Source organism: Cucurbita pepo, chromosome LG14 (genome assembly GCF_002806865.2).
Source record: "Cucurbita pepo subsp. pepo cultivar mu-cu-16 chromosome LG14, ASM280686v2, whole genome shotgun sequence".
NCBI lineage: Eukaryota > Viridiplantae > Streptophyta > Magnoliopsida > Cucurbitales > Cucurbitaceae > Cucurbita > Cucurbita pepo.
In genome coordinates, this window is record NC_036651.1 from 1,314,101 (window position 1) to 1,332,722 (window position 18,622).

At 37.8% G+C, this 18,622-nt stretch overlaps 5 protein-coding genes across 12 annotated transcripts; 2 read left to right on the forward strand and 3 right to left on the reverse strand.

The window, feature by feature from the left end:
* Window positions 1-314: 314 nt before the first annotated feature.
* On the forward strand, window positions 315-656 carry LOC111810366 (ESX-1 secretion-associated protein EspE-like). Its single transcript, XM_023697072.1, has one exon. It carries the CDS (start codon window positions 315-317, stop codon window positions 654-656), a length of 342 nt encoding a protein of 113 aa, XP_023552840.1.
* A 1,021-nt stretch (window positions 657-1,677) lies between these two features.
* LOC111810367 (uncharacterized PE-PGRS family protein PE_PGRS20-like) lies at window positions 1,678-2,049 on the reverse strand. The gene has a single exon (XM_023697073.1). It carries the CDS (start codon window positions 2,047-2,049, stop codon window positions 1,678-1,680), a length of 372 nt encoding a protein of 123 aa, XP_023552841.1.
* A 1,183-nt stretch (window positions 2,050-3,232) lies between these two features.
* LOC111809706 (beta carbonic anhydrase 5, chloroplastic) lies at window positions 3,233-6,600 on the reverse strand. 5 transcript variants are annotated; one of them, XM_023696095.1, is made up of 10 exons: window positions 6,234-6,599; window positions 6,122-6,151; window positions 5,965-6,032; window positions 4,679-4,810; window positions 4,559-4,607; window positions 4,344-4,457; window positions 4,091-4,144; window positions 3,924-4,003; window positions 3,733-3,838; window positions 3,233-3,597 (listed from the first exon to the last, which is right to left on the reverse strand). In XM_023696095.1, exons 3-10 carry the CDS (start codon window positions 6,000-6,002, stop codon window positions 3,394-3,396), a joined length of 777 nt encoding a protein of 258 aa, XP_023551863.1. In that variant the 5' UTR covers window positions 6,003-6,032; window positions 6,122-6,151; window positions 6,234-6,599; the 3' UTR covers window positions 3,233-3,393. The 5 variants fall into 5 exon arrangements, with proteins under 5 accessions (XP_023551863.1, XP_023551862.1, XP_023551865.1 ...); XM_023696094.1 differs by having other exon boundaries at window positions 6,122-6,154; XM_023696097.1 differs by having other exon boundaries at window positions 6,462-6,594.
* A 2,638-nt stretch (window positions 6,601-9,238) lies between these two features.
* On the forward strand, window positions 9,239-13,088 carry LOC111809847 (MADS-box protein SVP-like). 3 transcript variants are annotated; one of them, XM_023696288.1, is made up of 8 exons: window positions 9,239-9,377; window positions 9,482-9,762; window positions 10,990-11,059; window positions 11,187-11,251; window positions 11,323-11,422; window positions 11,515-11,556; window positions 11,793-11,980; window positions 12,807-13,088. In XM_023696288.1, exons 2-8 carry the CDS (start codon window positions 9,581-9,583, stop codon window positions 12,811-12,813), a joined length of 654 nt encoding a protein of 217 aa, XP_023552056.1. In that variant the 5' UTR covers window positions 9,239-9,377; window positions 9,482-9,580; the 3' UTR covers window positions 12,814-13,088. The 3 variants fall into 3 exon arrangements, with proteins under 3 accessions (XP_023552056.1, XP_023552055.1, XP_023552057.1); XM_023696287.1 differs by having other exon boundaries at window positions 9,543-9,762; XM_023696289.1 differs by having other exon boundaries at window positions 9,543-9,762; window positions 11,190-11,251.
* A 496-nt stretch (window positions 13,089-13,584) lies between these two features.
* LOC111810200 lies at window positions 13,585-17,601 on the reverse strand. 2 transcript variants are annotated; one of them, XM_023696813.1, is made up of 6 exons: window positions 17,330-17,601; window positions 17,155-17,250; window positions 15,848-15,888; window positions 14,778-14,895; window positions 14,069-14,169; window positions 13,585-13,911 (listed from the first exon to the last, which is right to left on the reverse strand). In XM_023696813.1, the coding sequence occupies exons 1-6, from the start codon at window positions 17,534-17,536 to the stop codon at window positions 13,845-13,847; spliced, it is 630 nt and encodes a 209-aa protein (XP_023552581.1). In that variant the 5' UTR covers window positions 17,537-17,601; the 3' UTR covers window positions 13,585-13,844. The 2 variants fall into 2 exon arrangements, with proteins under 2 accessions (XP_023552581.1, XP_023552582.1); XM_023696814.1 differs by having other exon boundaries at window positions 14,069-14,149; window positions 17,330-17,599.
* Between the last annotated feature and the right edge of the window lie 1,021 nt (window positions 17,602-18,622).

Sequence of the window (18,622 nt, forward strand, 5' to 3'; positions counted from 1 at the left end):
AAACATATGTCATCGACCGAATGAAATAATGACATGACAACTAATTATTGTCCAATTGGTCGAGACACATATGATCGATTAAAAAGGTTGAAGTAAAAAAATAAAAAATAATAATAATAATATATAATAAAAAAATATTTTCGTAAACGGTAGCTAACCTACAAATGCTTCCCCCTGGTTGGTAAGCTGATATGGTGGCCAAACTCACCCAACCCTTTTATTTCTTAAGCTATATAAACCCAATGTTAACCCTTGGTTTGCACCATATCCCAACTCACAAACCCAACAAAATGCCCTCTTCCAACTACTTCATCATGGCTTTCATGGCTACTTTGGTGTTTTCAGCCCTCGACACCGGCCGAGCCGCTCGTCGTCTCCTTCAAACCGCTCAGCCGAGCGTGCCAGGGTTGCCCTCGTTGCCGCCTCTACCGCCCTTCCCGACGGTACCGGGAATGCCCTCTATTCCTAATCTCCCACAGCCTACGTTGCCAACTACTCAACCTTCTCTCCCTAAGATGCCTCCTCTTCCTAGCTTCCCCGGTACCATCCCGACCGGAGTGACATTGCCTCCGCTCCCGACTCTACCGTCCTTCCCAACGACTTTCCCGTCGATCCCTTTCCTCACACCGCCCCCGGCCGCTACCTCTTCACCTTGATGGAGTCCTAGCTAGTTCCTTTGTGTGATTGTTCTTAATTATACTTATGGTTTTGACATACCATTCTATCCTTTCATGTTATTGGTTATATTTGGAGTTTGTTTAAAAGTTTGTCTTGTACTGTGTTCTATTTTTTAATGATATGATATGGAATTTTCTTTTATTTTTTTTTTTTTTTTTTTTGTTAAATACATTATTAAATAACGCTATATATTTCTTATATCGTTTATCAATCCATCATAAGTTTAATTATTTAAATATTTCTCACTCGACTGATTATAAATTTGTAGAAAGTCAATAAGTAGAAATAAAAATTAATTAGAGAGAAAATGACGTTTACAAATTTTCAAACACGAGACGTGACCTTGATACTATAAAATTCAACGTCAAAATTAAAATAAATAAATAATAATAATAATAATAATCTATTAGATCGCTTATCAATCCATCATAGCCAAGAATGAAAATGAGTGAGCAAGAGTAGTCCATAGCAGCCCAAGCCTACCGCTAACAAATATTGTCCGCTTTAACGCATTATGTATCGTCATCAGCTAACGTGTCTGCTAGAGAGAGGTTTTCACATTCTCGTAAGAAATGTTTTATTCTCCTCTCCAATCAATGTGGGATCTCACAATTCACACTCCAACGGAGGCCAGCGTCCTTGATGGCACACCGTCTCGTGTCTGACTCTGATATCATTTGTAACAACTCAAGTCTACCAACAGATAGTGTCCACTTTAGTCCATTATGTATCACCGATAGCCTCACGATTTAAAACGCGTCTACTAAAGAGAGATTTTCACACTCTTATAAGAAATAATTTGTTATCCTCTCCAACCGATGTGAAATCTCACATTATTTTAAGTTGCTAACGTTAAATTTCAAGTCTCGTTAAATTTTACTTTTAAATCTTTAAACTTTAAAAATACCAAACCGATCTCTAAACTTTTAATTTTGAATTTTTGTGTCCAAAAGGTTCGTGAATTTCGAGCCAGAGAGTCGTCGTAACTGGTTTGGTCACCTACGCTGGTCGAGCCACTTGACATCTTCTACAGACTGCTCCGCCTTCGCTCCCAACCCTACCACCAATGCCATCGCTTCCTAACCCATCTGCGCTACCCCCTCTTCCTGCATTGCCCATATTGCCAAACCCAACAACCGGATCGAGTATTCCATCGCTCCCTAAGCTCACACTTCCTCCACTTCCAAGCTCCCCGATGAACATCCCGGCCGGACCAGCCTTGCCTCCGTTACCGACACCTTCGCTTCCAACCTTGCCATCCCTTCCATCGATCCCGACTACACTTCCGTCGCTCCCGTTCTTTCCTCCTCCTGTAACTTCTTCCCCTTGAGCTGGTATAGAATAGTTGTTGTTCTTTCCTATTGTTTTCATGTATTTCAATGGTGATTCGTTGTGTGTTGTTTCACAGTGAGAGATCAAATCATCTGACCACCCTCTTTCATTTCAACTTTGCCCATTCAATAAGAATCTTATATGAACGGTCGTGCTTGGGTCGTTAATCTCTATCGATAATGACTAGTCAATCTGAATAGAACAATCTTTCAAAACCATATATTCTCTCTTCATGAAAGAACTACTCAACGTTGCTATCTCTTTATTCGATCTAGACCCAAAATTGGTCCATCTCTAATAACTATTCGATACAAGTTTGAATTACAGTTTTCATATTCCCACATCGTTCTTTGTGAGATCCCACATTGGTTGGAGAAGAGAACGAAACATTCCTTATAAGGGTGTGGAAACCTCTCCCTAGTAGACACGTTTTCAAACTGTGAGACTGACGGTGATACGTAACGGGCTAAAATGGACAATATCTGCTAGCGGTGGGCTTGGGCTGTTATAAATGATATCAGAGCTAGACACCAGGCGTTGTGCCAACGATGACGTTGGGTCCCAAAGGGATGGAGTATGAGATCCCACGTTGGTTGAAGAGGAGAACGAATCATTCATTCTTTATAAGGGCATGAAAACCTCTCCCTAGCAGACGTGTTCTAAAACCGTGAGGCTCATGGCGATGTGCAACGGGCTAAAACGGACAATATCTGCTAGCGGTGGGCTTGGGCTATTACAAATGACATCAGAGCCAGACACCGGGCATTGTGCCAACCAGGACGCTGGGTCCTAAGCGGGTGGATTGTGAGATTTCACAATGGTTAAAGAAGGTAACGAAGCATTTCTTATAAGGGTGTGGAAACCTCTCCCTAGCAGATGTGTTTTAAAACCGTGAGGCTGACAGTAATACGTAATAGACCAAGGTAGACAATATTTGCTAGCGGTGGGCTTGGACAATTACAAATAGTATCAGAGCCAGACATCAAGAGGTGTGCTAGCGAGGACACTGGGTCCCAACGGGTGTGGAATGTGAGATCCCATATCGGTTGGAGAGGAGAACGAAACATTCCTTATAAGGGTGTGGAAACCTCTCCCTAGTAGACGCACTATAAAACCGTGAGGCTAACGACGATACATAACAGGCCAAAACGGACAATATCTACTAGCGATGGACTTGAACTATTAGAAATGCAAGGTAAAAAAGTGAAGTATAAAGCAGAAGTTGTAAACAAGCACAAAAGCAGCAGTCAATATATTCTCAAACTCAAACTTGCTATAAGCAAATTATTCTTCCATGTCTTTTCATCACAAGGCTTCAAAGGCATACGTGAAAACAGAATCATAAGGAACACTATAAAGGGATAGAAAAGCATACTTTAAAAGCTACGACCAAAATTCTCGGTTTTTTACAGCCAGTCGACGAGTATCCTCTTTAACGCAGCTCGCTTCGTAATCAAGAGTCCATTTCTCGAACGTACCGTCGACAAAGTCGTAGTAGCCACCATGAATGGCAAGGCTTCCTTTCTTCACCTTTTCTTCAATCCAAGGGTATGTCAGCAAGTTCAGCAGCGAATTGTCGAGCGATTCCTGCCGACGATGAACAACAAGAACGAGCTTTTAAGGATTGTACTTTCAAGTTTCGACCACTTATGACAAGAACACGACCAAGAACACAGTGTTAGTTCGAACAGTTTTTAAGGATTTTGTAAATAGAGAGACAACCTTTTCACAGTGTCGGCATTGCTGGTCGAAGTTGAGGTTGGAAGCAGCAGCTTTTGTTCTTATTTTTGCAGTCTTTCCATTAATAACCCAATTTGTGATAAAACAGCTGCATTCAGTTCCGAAAAGTATACTTTTCAAGAATCGTACATAGCGTTTTCAAACAAAAAGAATCGAATTCAGCTCGATCGAACCTCGGTTTTTCGTCTTGCATACTCATAAGTGCGCGAATTCCCCCACAACAGCTATGACCAATGACGAAAATGTTTTCAACCTACAATCGAACAAAATCGCATGTTCAACGCATTACACAGTTTAATCAACGAACATTGATATCGATATCGTTTAAAAGATAACTTACTTCGAGCGTGTTAACAGAGAATTGCAAAGCAGCTTGTGTTTCTGATGGTCCTTTCTGTGATAATAACAAGACTGAAAAGTTTAGCAAATAAACAAGATCCGAAATTTGTTCGATAGTAATTTATTTTAAAACTTCGACGAATCTACTTGTTCCGTTCGTTCATGAAAAGTTTCTTTGTTTCGTTCCAACAGAGCTACGAAAAAACAGCCACAACGATATGAACTGATGCAATTCAAAGTCATAGACTACGTGCCTCGAAGGGTACAACCAAATTCGCGATATTGCGAACAAGAAAGGCTTCTCCGGGTTGGAAACCTAAAACGTTCGAGGGACAAACTCTAGAATCTGCACAAGAAATCACCAAAAACTGTCTTCAAAATGTCAGTTGACGCGATCGTCTCTTAAGCTAAGAGCAATCCATTTTAAAAGTTGTCTAGAAGCCATTGATATTGGAAGATGAATACTCACTTTCGGAGATTGAGCATCGGAAAGACGTTGAAAATGTTCGAAATTTTTCCTGACAAATGGAAGAAAGTTATTTGCTTTCGAAGTTTTGTAACGCCAAAAGAAGAGTAGCTCGTTGCTTACATATATGTGTTCCTTTTAAAGCTTAGAAATCGATGCTTGATTTCCTCGAATAAGTCTTGCCGCGTTTCGGTTTCTATCACAACGTTCATCTTGTTACTTTCAACTTCTTGAGTCAGTCCAGGGTGGCTGCAGCTGCATGTGGAAAGAAAAAAGTTGAAAGCATGAAACAGTCGAAGTTCTTTACTCGAACCACCAAAAATACTTCTTTCGTTTTTCTTAACGAAAGCTTAGCCCCTTTTATCGACAAAGGTGAAAATCGCTAAATAACGTAAATTTGAAACTTTAAACTAACAGTCAACAAATGTAACAGTCTAAGCTCACCGCTAGCAGATATTGTCCTCTTTGGACTTTCCTTTATGGACTTCCTTTCAAGGTTTTAAAACGTGTCTACTACGGAGAGGTTTTCACACCCTTATAAGGAATGTTTCGTTCTCCCCTCCAACCGATGTGAGATCTCACAATCGTCTGGCTCTGATATCATTTGTAACAACTCAAGCCCACCACTAGCAGATATTGTTCTTTTCGGGTTTTCCCTTTTGAGCTTCCCCTCAAGAAACACGTCTACTAGGGAGAGGTTTCCACACCCTTATAAGAAACGTTTCATTCTCCTCTCCAACCGATGTTGGATCTCACAATCCACCCCCTATAGGGCCCAGCGTCCTCGCTACCACACCGCCCTGTGTCTAGCTCTAATACCATTTATAACAGCTCAAGCCCACCGCTAGCATCCTCTTTGGACTTTCCTTCTAGGCTTCCCCTCAAGGTTTTCAAACACGTCTACTAGAGAGAGGTTTCCACACCCTAACAAGAAATGTTTCGATCCCCTGTCCAACCGAGATCTCACAGCAAATTTTCAGACATCCTTTGTATTTATTACACAACAGATAAAAGGATAAATGAACACAAGAGAAGCAGCTGAAGAATAAGTAGGCGTTGAAACAAGTTTGAAACTATGATAAATGATGTCGTTCTTAAACTTGTAGTGCACTCAAAATCATGAACAATTGAGCATTCATGTGAACTTTCCATTCCATTATCACTCAACGAACATCACTAATATACATCACAATGGATACAACACTGTCGTTCTAACACAAAACATGATTTAGAACAATCCCATATGTTTGGAATGTAAGTGCACAGATTTCATAAGCTTATTAACATTCTCCCTTATGTCAATTTCACCTAGAATTACAAGGAAAACAACACAAGGAGGTACAAACAGCTAAAGCATTCAAGAAAACAAGCAAATCAAAGGACCAGTTCCAACAAACAGGGGAACTTACTTGACAGAGGTAGCCAATTTCAAATGGGTGTGCTCCATTTTCCTCGTTCTCAGCTTAAACTCAAAGATCTGCAACAACAAAAGAGCCAAGAAATGAAGAACAATCATCACAGAAAAGGAAGAACACAGAAGAAGAAGAAGAACCAAAAAGAAAGTACATGTGAGGTCTTGAAGAAGCTCCTGTGAGGCTGCTGAGAAGAAGAGGAAAAAAGGGAGTAAGAAACTGAAGAAGAAGAAGCAGAGAGAGCAGTTTCCATGGCAGAGATCTACCAGTTAGCTCAAAAGAGTGAAAAACCAATGAAAGAAGAAGATGGGATCTGGAACATTCGCACAAAGGGGGAATTTCCCTTTAAAGAAGTGGGTGAGTTGGTTGGCAAAACAATGGCCATTTGTTGTTCTCCAAGAAAGACGGAGAACTCGAAGCTCCAACAAATATTAAAAACAGAGACAAAATCGAAAAAGATTGGGACAAAAAATTCAGCTCATCTGTTGACTAACGATGATAATAATCAAAGCCGCTTGATTTGATCACCGGTAATAATGGAAGCTTCAGATTGTGCTTCGGATCTTCCCTCTTTAGAACACCAAATCGCGCGAGAGACGAATATAAAATGAAGGACCCAATTTTACCCTAATGTCAATTCAAGTTTGAACTCCAGAAAAGATTAATTTTTTTTTTTTCAGATTAATTTAAACCTTAAGTGAAACAATTAATACCCATAACTTATTGTGATTTGATAGATTAAAAATGGGTTTAAATACAACTTTCATTCTACCCTACTTTTAGCTTTTTCATTCTTTTTTGGTTATGTATTTTTAAATTTGATTTAATTTTGTCCCATTTTGGCACTTTTTATAGAAATATAATATAAAACTTGGGGTAAAAATGAGAGATCGGACATCCCTTTGGGAGATAAACGAAAATTCTTTATAAAATTGTGAGAATGACGACGATTGTGTAATAGGTCAAAGCGGATAACATTAAATTAATGGTTTGCTAGCACAAGGCACATTGGACCCACCAAGTGGGGTGGTACACCACCCCAATTTTACGGCTTGTCCTCTTTTGGGCTTTCTGTAAAGCCCCAGATCCACCACTAGTAGATATTGTCATGGAGGGGAAGGTTTCCACACCCTTATAAAGGGTGTTTTGTTCTCCTCCCCATTTCCCCAACCAATGTGAGACAACACAATCCACCAGAGGAAGGTTTCCACACCCTTATAAAAGGTGTATAAAGGGGGGTTTTGTTCTCCTCCCCAACCAATGTGAGACAACACAATCCACCCCTTTGGGGCCCAACATACTTATTGGCACACTGCCTCGTGTCACCTCCCTTCGGGGGAACAGTGAGAAGGCTGGCACATCGTTCTGTATCTGGCTTTGATACCATTTGTAACACCCCAAATCCACCACTAACAAATATTGTCATCTTTAGGCTTTAAAACACGTCTACTAGGGGAAGGTTTCTGCACCCTTATAAAGGATGTTTTGTTCTCATCCCTAACCAATGTGGGACATCACACTTTCTCTCTCGGGCTCCCCCTCAAGGTTTTTAGCATGTATTGTTCTTNTTTTTTTTTTTTTTTTTTTTGTGCTTTCACTTTCGGGCTTCCAGTGTTTAGCATATATTGTCTTAGACTTTCCTTCAAGGTTTTTAGCAGATATTGTCATTTTTTTTAGTTTTTAGTTTCGTACTTTCCCTCAAGTTTTTAAAATGTGATGATTCGGGATAAGTTTCCACACTCTTATAAACAATGTTTCATTCCCTTCTCGAACCGATATGAAATCTCACAATCCACCCGACTTCTGTTGTTCAGTCCATATCATTCNGAAAAAAAAAAAAAAAAAAAAAAAAAAAAAAAAAAAAAAAAAAAAAAAAAAAAAAAAAAAAAAAAAAAAAAACTCAAAAATAGTTTCTAAATATTTAAAAAAATCTAAAGGTATTATTGTTATTTTTCAAAGGAGTTTTAAAAACAAATATTGAAGTTTTAACGGTATTTTTTTACGATTTAACCCAAAAAAATAATCCCAATTCCCAAGTAGTCTGAAATATTTCCCACCGGTAGAGGCACGCATTGAATTGACAACCCAACCATATTTTGACACGTGACAGGTAAAGTAGGGCCCGACCAATCACAGATTGCCATTGACACGTCCTTGAGGGCACGAACAGCACCGTCATGTTACGGTTTGTAGGGTTCCATATCGTCATCCTCGCGTTGCCCTTTTACAATTATTAAATATTTCCACTCATAAAAAATATATATTTATAAACTTAAAAATTTTATTTTAATTTTTGTATTTTAAAATTATTTTTTTAAAAAATACAACCGTAAGTGCTCTTATGTCATTTAAAAAAATTATTTTAAAATTATATATTTTTAAAAAAAATATATATTTAATATCCTTTTATGACATGTTAGCCCTACCTCTGAAAATGATGGATGAGAAAATTTAAAGATAATTATGAACACAAATATTTCTTTGGATTCTTTTTTTTTTCTTTAAATAGAATTGACTTATGAAGCTGAGCATCACAAAATTTATCTTTTTTCTATTTAGTTTTTAAAAATAAAAAAAAGATTTATATCGATAAAACCCCGTCAAAAAATGTCAAATCCTTAACGTGAAGGAAAAATGAAGAAACGATACCATTTAGGGTTTGAATCGATTATCATCTTCTCTGAAGGAAAAAAAAAAATCATTAAAATTTATTGAGTATTATCTCATTTTTACGATCAAAATTTGAACTTTATACTGCACAAAGTTGAAAAAGTGTTTAAAGAATACTGAACAAGCTAGTACGAGACAAACGCTCCCACATGATGCATACTGTGAGATCTCACATTAGGGTGTGAAAACCTCTTCATACTAGACGCGTTTTAAAATCGTGAGATTGACGACAATACATAAAGAATCAAAACAGACAATATTTACACATAACTAGCTCGGTTTTACTCGTTACAAACCACCGAAAAAATACCCTAAAAACACACACAAACAAACTTGAAAATACTNAAAAAAAAAAAAAAAAAAAAAAAAAAAAAAAAAAAAAAAAAAATGGCAAAGAAGGATGTGATTGGGTACGAGGGTACAAAATTGTCATAAATTATGTCAGTGATAAGCCTGTCAGTATGGCTTACTTGTACGAACAGATAATATTTATTATTATTTTTATTATTATTATTTTCCCCCAAAAAAGGTAATTAAAAACAAATTTAATCCATTAATTCAAAATGAAATTCTTTTTCTTTTACCTCTTTTAGCATCACCCATTAACAAATTTGCTCATAAACCATTCCATTCCCTTTCATCTGTCCCAAAAAGGAAACCCTTTTTCCCCTTTTTCTCTCTCCAAAAATCCATGGCACCTGTTCATCAAGCTTCATAATTTGCAGCTCACCACCAAATCTGTAAGGAATTCACCTCTTTTTTTGCTCTCAATCTCTGTTTTCGTGTTCTTAATTGACCCGATCGTTGTTCTAACAATTAGGGTTTTTTTTTTTTTTTTTCGTAGATCGAGCAAATTTATACGGTTTATATGTTCGTAAATTCATCGTTTTTCATGCAAATTACAGAAAATTTGGATCTGGGTCGAGTTGGATTGAGTTGAATTATGACGAGACAAAAAATTCAGATTAAAAAAATCGATAATATAGCAGCTAGGCAAGTGACGTTTTCAAAGAGGAGAAGAGGGCTGTTCAAGAAAGCTCATGAACTTGCTACTCTCTGTGATGCTGATATTGCTCTCATTGTTTTTTCTGCTTCTGGGAAGCTCTTTGATTATTCTAGCTCAAGGTAATTTTCTCTCTCTCTCTCTCTCTAAAAATTTACTGTTTTTTTGTTTATTTTAATGAATTTGTTCTTGATTTTNTAAATCAAATCCTAATTTCGTCGGCCCCTCGGTTTCTAGGGTTCTTTAATTCAATCCCCCATTTCCCAAATTGCACTCCCCTGATTGATCCCACCTTTTTTTTCTTTTTCGTTGCTTTTGTTTTTTTGTTTTTTTCTTTTTTTTTTTTAGTTAAAGATGTGATTTTTATGGTTTGAATTATTGTAAAAAACATTTATTTATTAGTAAAATGAATTTAATTACTTTTTTTTTCAATATAATTCTTTATTTTTTGATTTTATTAAGGAAATAATGTTTAAATTTATATGGGAAAAAATGGTATTTTGAAATGATCTGCAGACACATGACATCATAAGTGACATGTTAATGTCTTAAATTTTGTTCCAAAAAAACATGAAAATTGTTTGCAACTTGTCCAAGAATCTCTCTCTCTCATAATGTTTGGTTTTCTCTCCCTCTAATTATGGGGTTTGTCTGTACTAATTTGTAAATATCAAAAGTTTCTATGTAAAGAAAAAATATATATATATCTTTTGAAATTGTACGGAAAATTATTTATATAACCAAAACTGTATCGGTTCAAGTTCACTGTTAGTAGATATTGTCTATTTTAGTCCGTTAGTATCGTTATCAGTCTCTCATTTTTAAAACGAGTCTACTAAGAAGAGGTTGTCACACCCTTATATGTAATGTTTTATTTCGCTCTCCAACTAATGTGGATCTCGGATGTTATGAATAACCTTAATTCTTACACAGTCGTTGTCATATCATTTTCCGTCTTATTTAATCGAATTCTCGAGAAATATTTTTTAAAATAATTTCAAAGTTCAAAGGAAAAAATGAAAATATTTTTAGCTCGTTTACAAAGGTAACCGGTTAGGTGGACTTTGACTTTTTAAACGCTACGTTGGACCGAGTGAAGAATGAAAAACGTCCGCTAACACCTTTTAAAAGGGATAAAATCTTTTTTAGATCAGCAGAAATCTCTCTCTAGTAGACGCATTTTAAAACAGTGAGGCGGAGGGCCAAAGTGAAAATATCTACCAGTAGTGGCTTTTAAGCTGTTACAAATTTGAACTCCGACCTTAGAAAAGGAGTATGTACCAATTATCGTTGAGTTATATTATATAGTTTTATCATATTCTCGAAAAATGTTTTTTTATTGCATGAAGCATGCACGAGTTACTTGGAAGACATAATAAGCTACCAGAGGTGAATAACTTTTGCCAACCTCTATCTCAGGTGAGTTCAAATTCGAAACTCCGACCTTTTGATCGATGATATATATATATATAGTCATACCCATATGCTTAGGTTGGCACCGTAAGACGGTTGTTGCTTCGGTTAATCGTTTTTAGGGTTTATCTAGCAGATGGAAAAGAGTGTGTGTGCTAATTTGAGAGAGGAATTTGCAGCCAAAAACAAAGAACTTAGGTAACATTACTAAAATCTTTGTAAATTATAAGGAAAAAAGAGTCTGATTTTGTGTTAAAACTATGAACAAGGCATATGAAGGGAGAAGAACTTGAAGAACTTGGAATAGAAGAATTAAAGCAGCTCGAGAAATTGCTCGAGATTGGTTTGAATCGTGTCTTAGAGACAAAGGTTCGTAATTCTTAACAAGTTTTATTCGATAATTAAGCTTATGATCATCAAATTACGTTATAATTCGGAGATTTTGTGTGTTGTTCATGCAGGATGAAAAGTTTCTAAAAGAGATCGATGCTGTTAAGGAGAAGGTCGATAATCGATTTTTGAAAATTAAGCTTATAATCACTATTCTACGTAATAGAACAGCTTCCGAACTTTGTTATCTACTTTTTTTTACAAATATAGTTCGAATTTGGCTAAGAATTCAAGTGTTTACATGATTTTCAAGAACAAAATGGATTATCGAAAAGGGTCTTAAATATTATCGAACACGAACGATAAAAATGCGAACCCGCTTCAAATAATACATGAATATTGATTGCAGGAAGCTTTGCTGATGAAAGAGAATCAGAGACTGAGGAATCGAGTGAGAGCTTTGAATAGAGATGAGCAAGAACAGCAAGCAGTGGGTGTTGGTGGGAGCTCCTTGGGCTCAAAGTCAATCACTAGCAATAGCAGCTCCTCACCAAACCCTAGTTCTCAAGATTGTGATGATATTTCTCTCAAATTGGGGTTAGTAGTTTTCTTACATGCACTATATAAAAGGCCTTTGAATCCCGTTTTTTTCGGAGATTAAAAGACGATAGATGAAAGTTAAGGGTCGATTTGAAATGATTGTTTAAGTGTTTGAGAATGGGGTTAGCGTTAAGAAAGAGATTTTTAGTTCATGGAAATAAGACGTTTCAGATAAGCCCTGAGATAGGTTCATTGGTGGTCGAACATTTCTTTAGAAATGGTTACTTAAAGATCTCTTTAGAGGGAAGACTATCTCCACATACCAACATAGGTCATTTTAGTATGTTTTGTCGTCATTTATATGTTTTTTAGACAAATATGAGTCATTTTAGTATGTTTTATCCTCATTCACATGTTTTTTAGACTGATACAAGTCATTTTAGTATATTTTGTTCTCATTTACATGATTTTTAGACAAACACATTTACATGATTAAGCATCATTTTAGTATAGAAAAATTCCTAGAATGTCGCTCAACATAGAATTGCTCCAGTCAAAGCATGTTTAATTTTAGAGTTTTTATGGTTGAGCCATCAAAAAAAGGGAGGAAAATACACCTTCTTGGTAAAGACAGTAACTTTCAATTTTTTAAGTCTGTTTTAGCGCTCTCATTTGGATCTCGATTCATTCATATGCCTGTCTTTTACTCGGGTGTCAAATTTGAAATAACTATACCAAATAACAGTTCAAAATGTTCTAGAAAGGTAGCTAAACAACTTTCAAAAGTACTATAACCATTCAAACAAAGTTAGTTTCTTGCAGAGAAAAAGGATCTGTGTGTACAAAGAGATGACAATTAATATATGTTTGCCTCTATATGCAGTCTTTGAAGGCTCAAAGTATGCGATTCTCTGCAGCAGCTTGGCAATGCAAGCTCAGCCTTCTCTAATGGAGCTTTTACTAATCACTGGACTGCCAAAGCCACTCCTATTTGCATACAGATAATAAGGATGTGAAAAGGCCAATTCATTCAATATCATATCATGTTTTCAAAGCAGAAATGAGTTACATACATGAATATTGTTTCTGCATACCAATTGATCAAGAGTTTATTAAACTTTCAAAGGGAGTTTTATAAAGAAAATGACACTTCTCAGACCAAGTAAACGAACCTGCTTGCCTGCCTGCTGCCCTTTGTAGCATCTTGAAGAAGCACATACATCATAAATATACTTTTGTAAAGGCCCTAGTCTATCGCTAGCCGATATTGTCATCTAACATGTCTATTAGGGAGAGGTTTCCGTACCTTTATAAATAATACTTTGTTCCTCTCTAACCGATATGGGATCTCACAATTCACCCCCCTTCGGGGCTCAACCTCCTCGCTGGCACATCGCCTAGTGTCTACCTCTGATACCAACTGTAAAGGCCCAAGTCTACCGCTAGTAGATATTGTCTTTTTTGGGCTTTCCCTTTCGAGCTTCCCCTCAAAGCTTTTAAAACGAGTCTATTAGGGAGAGGTTTCCACACTCTTAGAAAGAATGTTTCGTTCCCCTCTCCAACCAATGTGAGATCTCACATATGTGATCCTGCTGGATTGAGACCGTTCATCAAGATGTCGCTGGGATTGTGGCTCTAAATCAATGAAGTCACAGAATCAATTTAGAGAGCAAAACACCATTTTCTTGGTCTCAATAAACAGATTCTTTTCATAATACAGCAAGACAATTGTCAAGACAGTCAGAATACATGATAACTGCAGGGACAAATTGTCAAGTTAGACACAATTTACATGATTAGATCTCTATGAGGGGGCAATCATAGTAGAATTAAAAATGAAGCAATACAAATGCTCGTACAGTCCCAGAGGCGAAACGAGAATCGGGTGGGTGCAGTTATATTCTGATGCATGGGGATGTCTTTAAATTGTTTCACACAGAGTCTGAAATGAGCAACTGTTCAAGTTCTTGCTTTTGTCTTTCCAACTCCTGCAACACATTCATGGCTTCCTTAAGATCAAATTATGTAAACAAATGGTTTACTAACATGTCTTAATGTATTTCATTACAAAAATGGCAAGACAGTGTTAGTATCCCTCCATACTCCCCACTGACTTATGGAGTTATCCGATAAAATAACGGTTACCTGAAGATCTTTGACGACCCTGTCCTTTGAAGTCTCCTTCTCTTCACGAGCACGTTTGAGAAACCCAATGCACAGTATTCCCTTGAGATTCGTGGGAAAAACTAGAATCAGTTGGTTCATGACAGAATATTTCAAAGAGATGCATTATTCCTCTTAGTGTCATCCATGGAAACAAGCATGTAATCACATATTTTATACACTGTTTGCATACTTGCATGGGGATAATAATTAACTGATGTTTGATAGCATAGCGCACACACATATGACTTGGCATCTTGGTGCGCAGAAGGTTCACGAATCAACTTGCACCTTCCATAATTAGTCTAATACATACTGAAACTAAAATTCAGTGCAGTCAAAGACATACTAAGGATGAAGAAAGGCACATATTTTATACGCTTTTTATTTTGCTAACTTGCTAGTGGGCAAGTGCAAGAACAGGTAACATAAGTTTTTTTTGTTGAAACTAAGTGAAACACGAGTGTAAAAGTTGTGTTCTCTTGCTGTTAGCCCAACCACAAAAAATATGGAACATACCAAAGAAAGGAAAATATGTAAATCTCCATTCAACCATTATAAATATTGCTTTTCCTTCGGAGTTACCAGAACTACACAGATCACGCAACAAGCAAAGAGCAGAAACATATAAAACATCTTTTCCAAGCCTTAGGATTAAATTAGGAAACAAGGTGTTGTTCACAAGGCTCACCGATACAACATAGACTGCACCGCAGGCAAGGAGGAGATAACTTGCAGCCTCTTGAAGAAGAATAAACTCTCTCTGCTCTACAGAATACGCCGGGAAAGCTCTTGTCATTACTGCAACACTGCAAAAAAAAAAAAAAACTACAACTTAAAACAAATTGAATATCCATGATACAACAAATCCATGCATTTAATGGATCTCATGTGGAATTTATTTGATCAAGGTGAGACTTTCTGTAACAGTCCAAGCCCACCACTAGTAGATATTGTCCTTTTTGAGTTTTTCCTTTCGAGCTTCCCTTCNGTCCAAGCCCACCACTAGTAGATATTGTCCTTTTTGAGTTTTTTCTTTCGAGCTTCCCTAAAAGGTTTTAAAACGCGTCTGCTGGAGAGAGATTTCTCCACCCTTATAAAGAATGTTTTGTTCCCCTCTCCAACCGATGTGGGATCTCACAGTCCATCCCCCTTCGGGATCCAGCGTCCTCGCTGGCACTCGTTCCCTTCTCTAATCGACGTGGGACCCCCCAATTCACCCATCTTCGGGGCCTAGCACCCTTGCTGGCACACCGCCTCGTGTCCACCCCCTTCAGGACTCAGCCTCCTCGCTTCGTCTAGTGTTCGGCTCTGATACCATTTCTAACTGCTTAAAGAGGACAATATCTGGTAGCGGTGGGCTTGGACAGTTCTATATTTATAATCTATATTTATAATCACGGTAAGTACACATCTCTACTGCACGNATATCTGGTAGCGGTGGGCTTGGACAGTTCTATATTTATAATCATGGTAAGTACACATCTCTACTGCACGACAAAATCTCCTATTGGAGTAAATTTCAGAAGTCTCAGTCTAACATCCTAGGAAATGGTCATCCGTCCATTGAACTAACAAAATGGCAACTAACCAACAACTGATGTTGCATGTATAGGTATAATTTTAATCGTATGCTTACAATTCAGTAACAAAATAGACCGAGTGCATGCAAGATTCTCAAATAGAAACATATGCGCATAGGAACAAGACAGGAAAATAAAAAGGAAAAAGTTTCAAATGCTAATCAAAATAAAACCTTACAAGATTTGCAACATGCCCCGGCCAGCCCAATATTCCAATACCTGAAATGCACAAACCCAACTGAATTAAATGATGCAGCAGGCAAGTCCTAATTAGACATCATATGCATCTTTGAGCTTCAAAGAATATAGCGAACTTTAGTACTTCATGGCAGACTGCAGTTACAGTGACATCCCAAAAAAATTAGGCAGGGAATAAACTGCTATGAACGAATATATAATTCCACTTGATAATTCCTTCAATAGGAGTTTCTATGCCAAAAAGTAATGTTTGATACTTGCTAGCAGTATGACATCCCAGAGAATGGAAGGGAGTGAAACATTTACCATGAATATATGTATCAAATAAAATAAAGAAATTTTGCCGTAACGGTGAGCAACATAGACTGAAAAATTAAGCCGACCATCGAAACCGTTCGAACCAACTTCGATCAGTTAGCTTAAGTGTATGAGTGAGTCTGGGTCAGTTTTGCAAGGTCGGTTAGTAGGCGAGCCCAATAATGCTCAAACTGACCAACCAACTGATATTCTCTCCTCTCCCTATCAGTCAAGCTGCTTCTCTGTGCACTGTGTCTCGGTATGCTTTGCGAAGTTTCAAGAAAAGTGTAATTGTAACACACCACACCCCCTCCCTCGATTCTCTCTCTCCCCCTCCCTCGCCACTCGTCTCACCCTCTCTGCCATAGCTCTCGCCTCCCTCAGTTGTCGTCCCATTCTTGCCTCCTCAATCATTTCACTCGTCTCCCTCATTGCTTTGTACTTTGCTATCCATCTCCTATATCCAACAGCGTCCCTCTGCCCAAACAATCCCAAATACACACACACACACATACATCAACTGGTCGGTTGGTTGATGCAATCAAACATGAAAAACCCGTCATTTTCCAATATATGGAAACCAACGTGGTCAGTTTCAGTCGAAAACCGACCCCGACTGACTGCTGCACCTTCAGGATAAATTTGTGTAAAAGAAATGCTCTGTGTTGATAGGAACCGATGAATGTAGAATATGAAAAGGCCATCATAAGTTTCCCTTTTCTTCAATACAAAAAGTCCTCTCCTAGACACTAAATGGACCACCAGACTAATAAAAACTTAAGACTCCCTTAAAATCCCACCCCAGCAGCAAACAAACACCAGTTTTGACATGGAGCCAGAGCACTGTATGGATGGAGGGGGCAGATTTCAAGCTTCAATGATCAATTATTGCCTAGCAAACTATAAAGAAACCATATATCCCTTCATTTCTGATCATTTTAAGAGTAAAATCACTTCAGAAATTAAGAATTTAGGGTTCAAAAGCAAAACCTTCCAGTTCTTGAGAATAAACTCCCATTCTGTCTCAGCAAGAACCACGAAGAACGCGATCACAACTGCATAACACCGAAATATACCATCGAATATCTGCCAAAAAGTTACACAAACACATGATCCCGCTTTCAATTGAAAAAATTACTTAACGAAGAAGCAACAGAGTGAGTACATCGGATTTGTTCTTAAAGGACCGAATCGCAGCGACAACGTTGGAAACAATGCAGAGAATGGCAGTGAGAGCAGTTACAACACTGAAAAACCTGCAAGTTACAAGCAAAGGATCCACCCTCCTACCAGGTCTGCTGGTCTGAGAAGACGATGCCGCCGTCGCCGCTGCCGTCGTCCCCGTCGCCGCTCCCTCACCGCCTCTCTCCATGTTCTGAGTTTCCCTGAATTTCCCTCTTACGGTTCAATTTACTGATTGGGCAAGATGATTGAATCGACGAACTTTTCCCAAGAATTCACAGCGTTAACGGAACCTGCTCCGCCACGTGTCAAAACATTAATCATCAGATTAACTCTAAAATTAATTTTAACACGATAATAATTGAGTTAATTAAGACCTAAATAATAAATATTTAAAAAAATACCATTTGTTTTCAAAATATCTTGAGATGATAATTGTTATAATCCATGCCAATTGCCAGCCATTGAAGGGTCCCTCCCCTGTCTCTTCCCTTTTTATGCCATTTTATTTTCTCTGAAGTCGTGAATTGTTGTTGAAGAGGAATCGAGAGCACAGTGAAAGATCTGAAGCCATGAATGTCGATGAGGAAGTTGAGCGACTCAAGGAGGAAATTCAAAGGCTTGGTAAGGTCCAAGATGATGGTTCTTACAAGGTATCTACGATTTTTACATCTATAAACAGGATTCCATTCTTCTCTCTTCTTTTTGTGGATCTTTTCCCGTTTTCCAGGTCAACTGTTCTTGTTCCATGTCGATCTCTCTCAGATGCAGAGATTTTTACCAGTTAGGCTTGGAAATTTGGCGGTTCTGAGTTGGATCTGGAATTTGAAATTGAGTTCTAAGATTATTTTTCTCGTAGTTTCAGGACGAGATCTGCCTGCCTATTACCTGTTTGATGTTTTGCTATTGTTGGTTCTGATTGTTTATGGCGAAAAATCTGAACTAAATCGAAACGATTGAATTGTGTTGTGTTACTAGATTCATTGAACCATTTGAAAGCCAGCTTGCCTTGCATTTGGATGTCTTTTAACTTGTGAATCAGCCTCTCTTCATTGGATAGAAAGATTGAAACCCTAAATCTTATGATCCAGATAATGCTTCAGTCGTTTTTAGAACTGAAATGCAACTATTCTTTGTTCTGATCATTAATTATTGTCTTGTTCTAAANTTACAAGCAAAGGATCCACCCTCCTACCAGGTCTGCTGGTCTGAGAAGACGATGCCGCCGTCGCCGCTGCCGTCGTCCCCGTCGCCGCTCCCTCACCGCCTCTCTCCA

What these genes read in the sequence shown, in the direction of transcription:
- LOC111809706 (XM_023696093.1), bottom strand. Translation starts at nt 6,220, where the DNA reads ATGGAAACTGCTCTCTCTGCTTCTTCTTCTTCAGTTTCTTACTCCCTT. An exon ending in GCTTCTTCAAGACCTCACAT is followed by an intron (nt 6,033 to 6,121) that starts GTACTTTCTTTT and finishes TTGTTGTTGCAG; the next exon opens with ATCTTTGAGTTTAAGCTGAG. An exon ending in ATTTGGTTGTACCCTTCGAG is followed by an intron (nt 4,145 to 4,343) that starts GCACGTAGTCTA and finishes TTATTATCACAG; the next exon opens with AAAGGACCATCAGAAACACA.
- LOC111810366 (XM_023697072.1), top strand. Translation starts at nt 315, where the DNA reads ATGGCTTTCATGGCTACTTTGGTGTTTTCAGCCCTCGACACCGGCCGA.
- LOC111810367 (XM_023697073.1), bottom strand. Translation starts at nt 2,049, where the DNA reads ATGAAAACAATAGGAAAGAACAACAACTATTCTATACCAGCTCAAGGG.
- LOC111809847 (XM_023696288.1), top strand. Translation starts at nt 9,581, where the DNA reads ATGACGAGACAAAAAATTCAGATTAAAAAAATCGATAATATAGCAGCT. An exon ending in TTTGATTATTCTAGCTCAAG is followed by an intron (nt 9,763 to 10,989) that starts GTAATTTTCTCT and finishes TATTGCATGAAG; the next exon opens with CATGCACGAGTTACTTGGAA. An exon ending in TTTGCCAACCTCTATCTCAG is followed by an intron (nt 11,060 to 11,186) that starts GTGAGTTCAAAT and finishes GGGTTTATCTAG; the next exon opens with CAGATGGAAAAGAGTGTGTG.
- LOC111810200 (XM_023696813.1), bottom strand. Translation starts at nt 17,536, where the DNA reads ATGGAGAGAGGCGGTGAGGGAGCGGCGACGGGGACGACGGCAGCGGCG. An exon ending in TTATTCTCAAGAACTGGAAG is followed by an intron (nt 15,889 to 17,154) that starts GTTTTGCTTTTG and finishes TGTGCATTTCAG; the next exon opens with GTATTGGAATATTGGGCTGG. An exon ending in CGGGGCATGTTGCAAATCTT is followed by an intron (nt 14,896 to 15,847) that starts GTAAGGTTTTAT and finishes TTTTTTTTGCAG; the next exon opens with TGTTGCAGTAATGACAAGAG.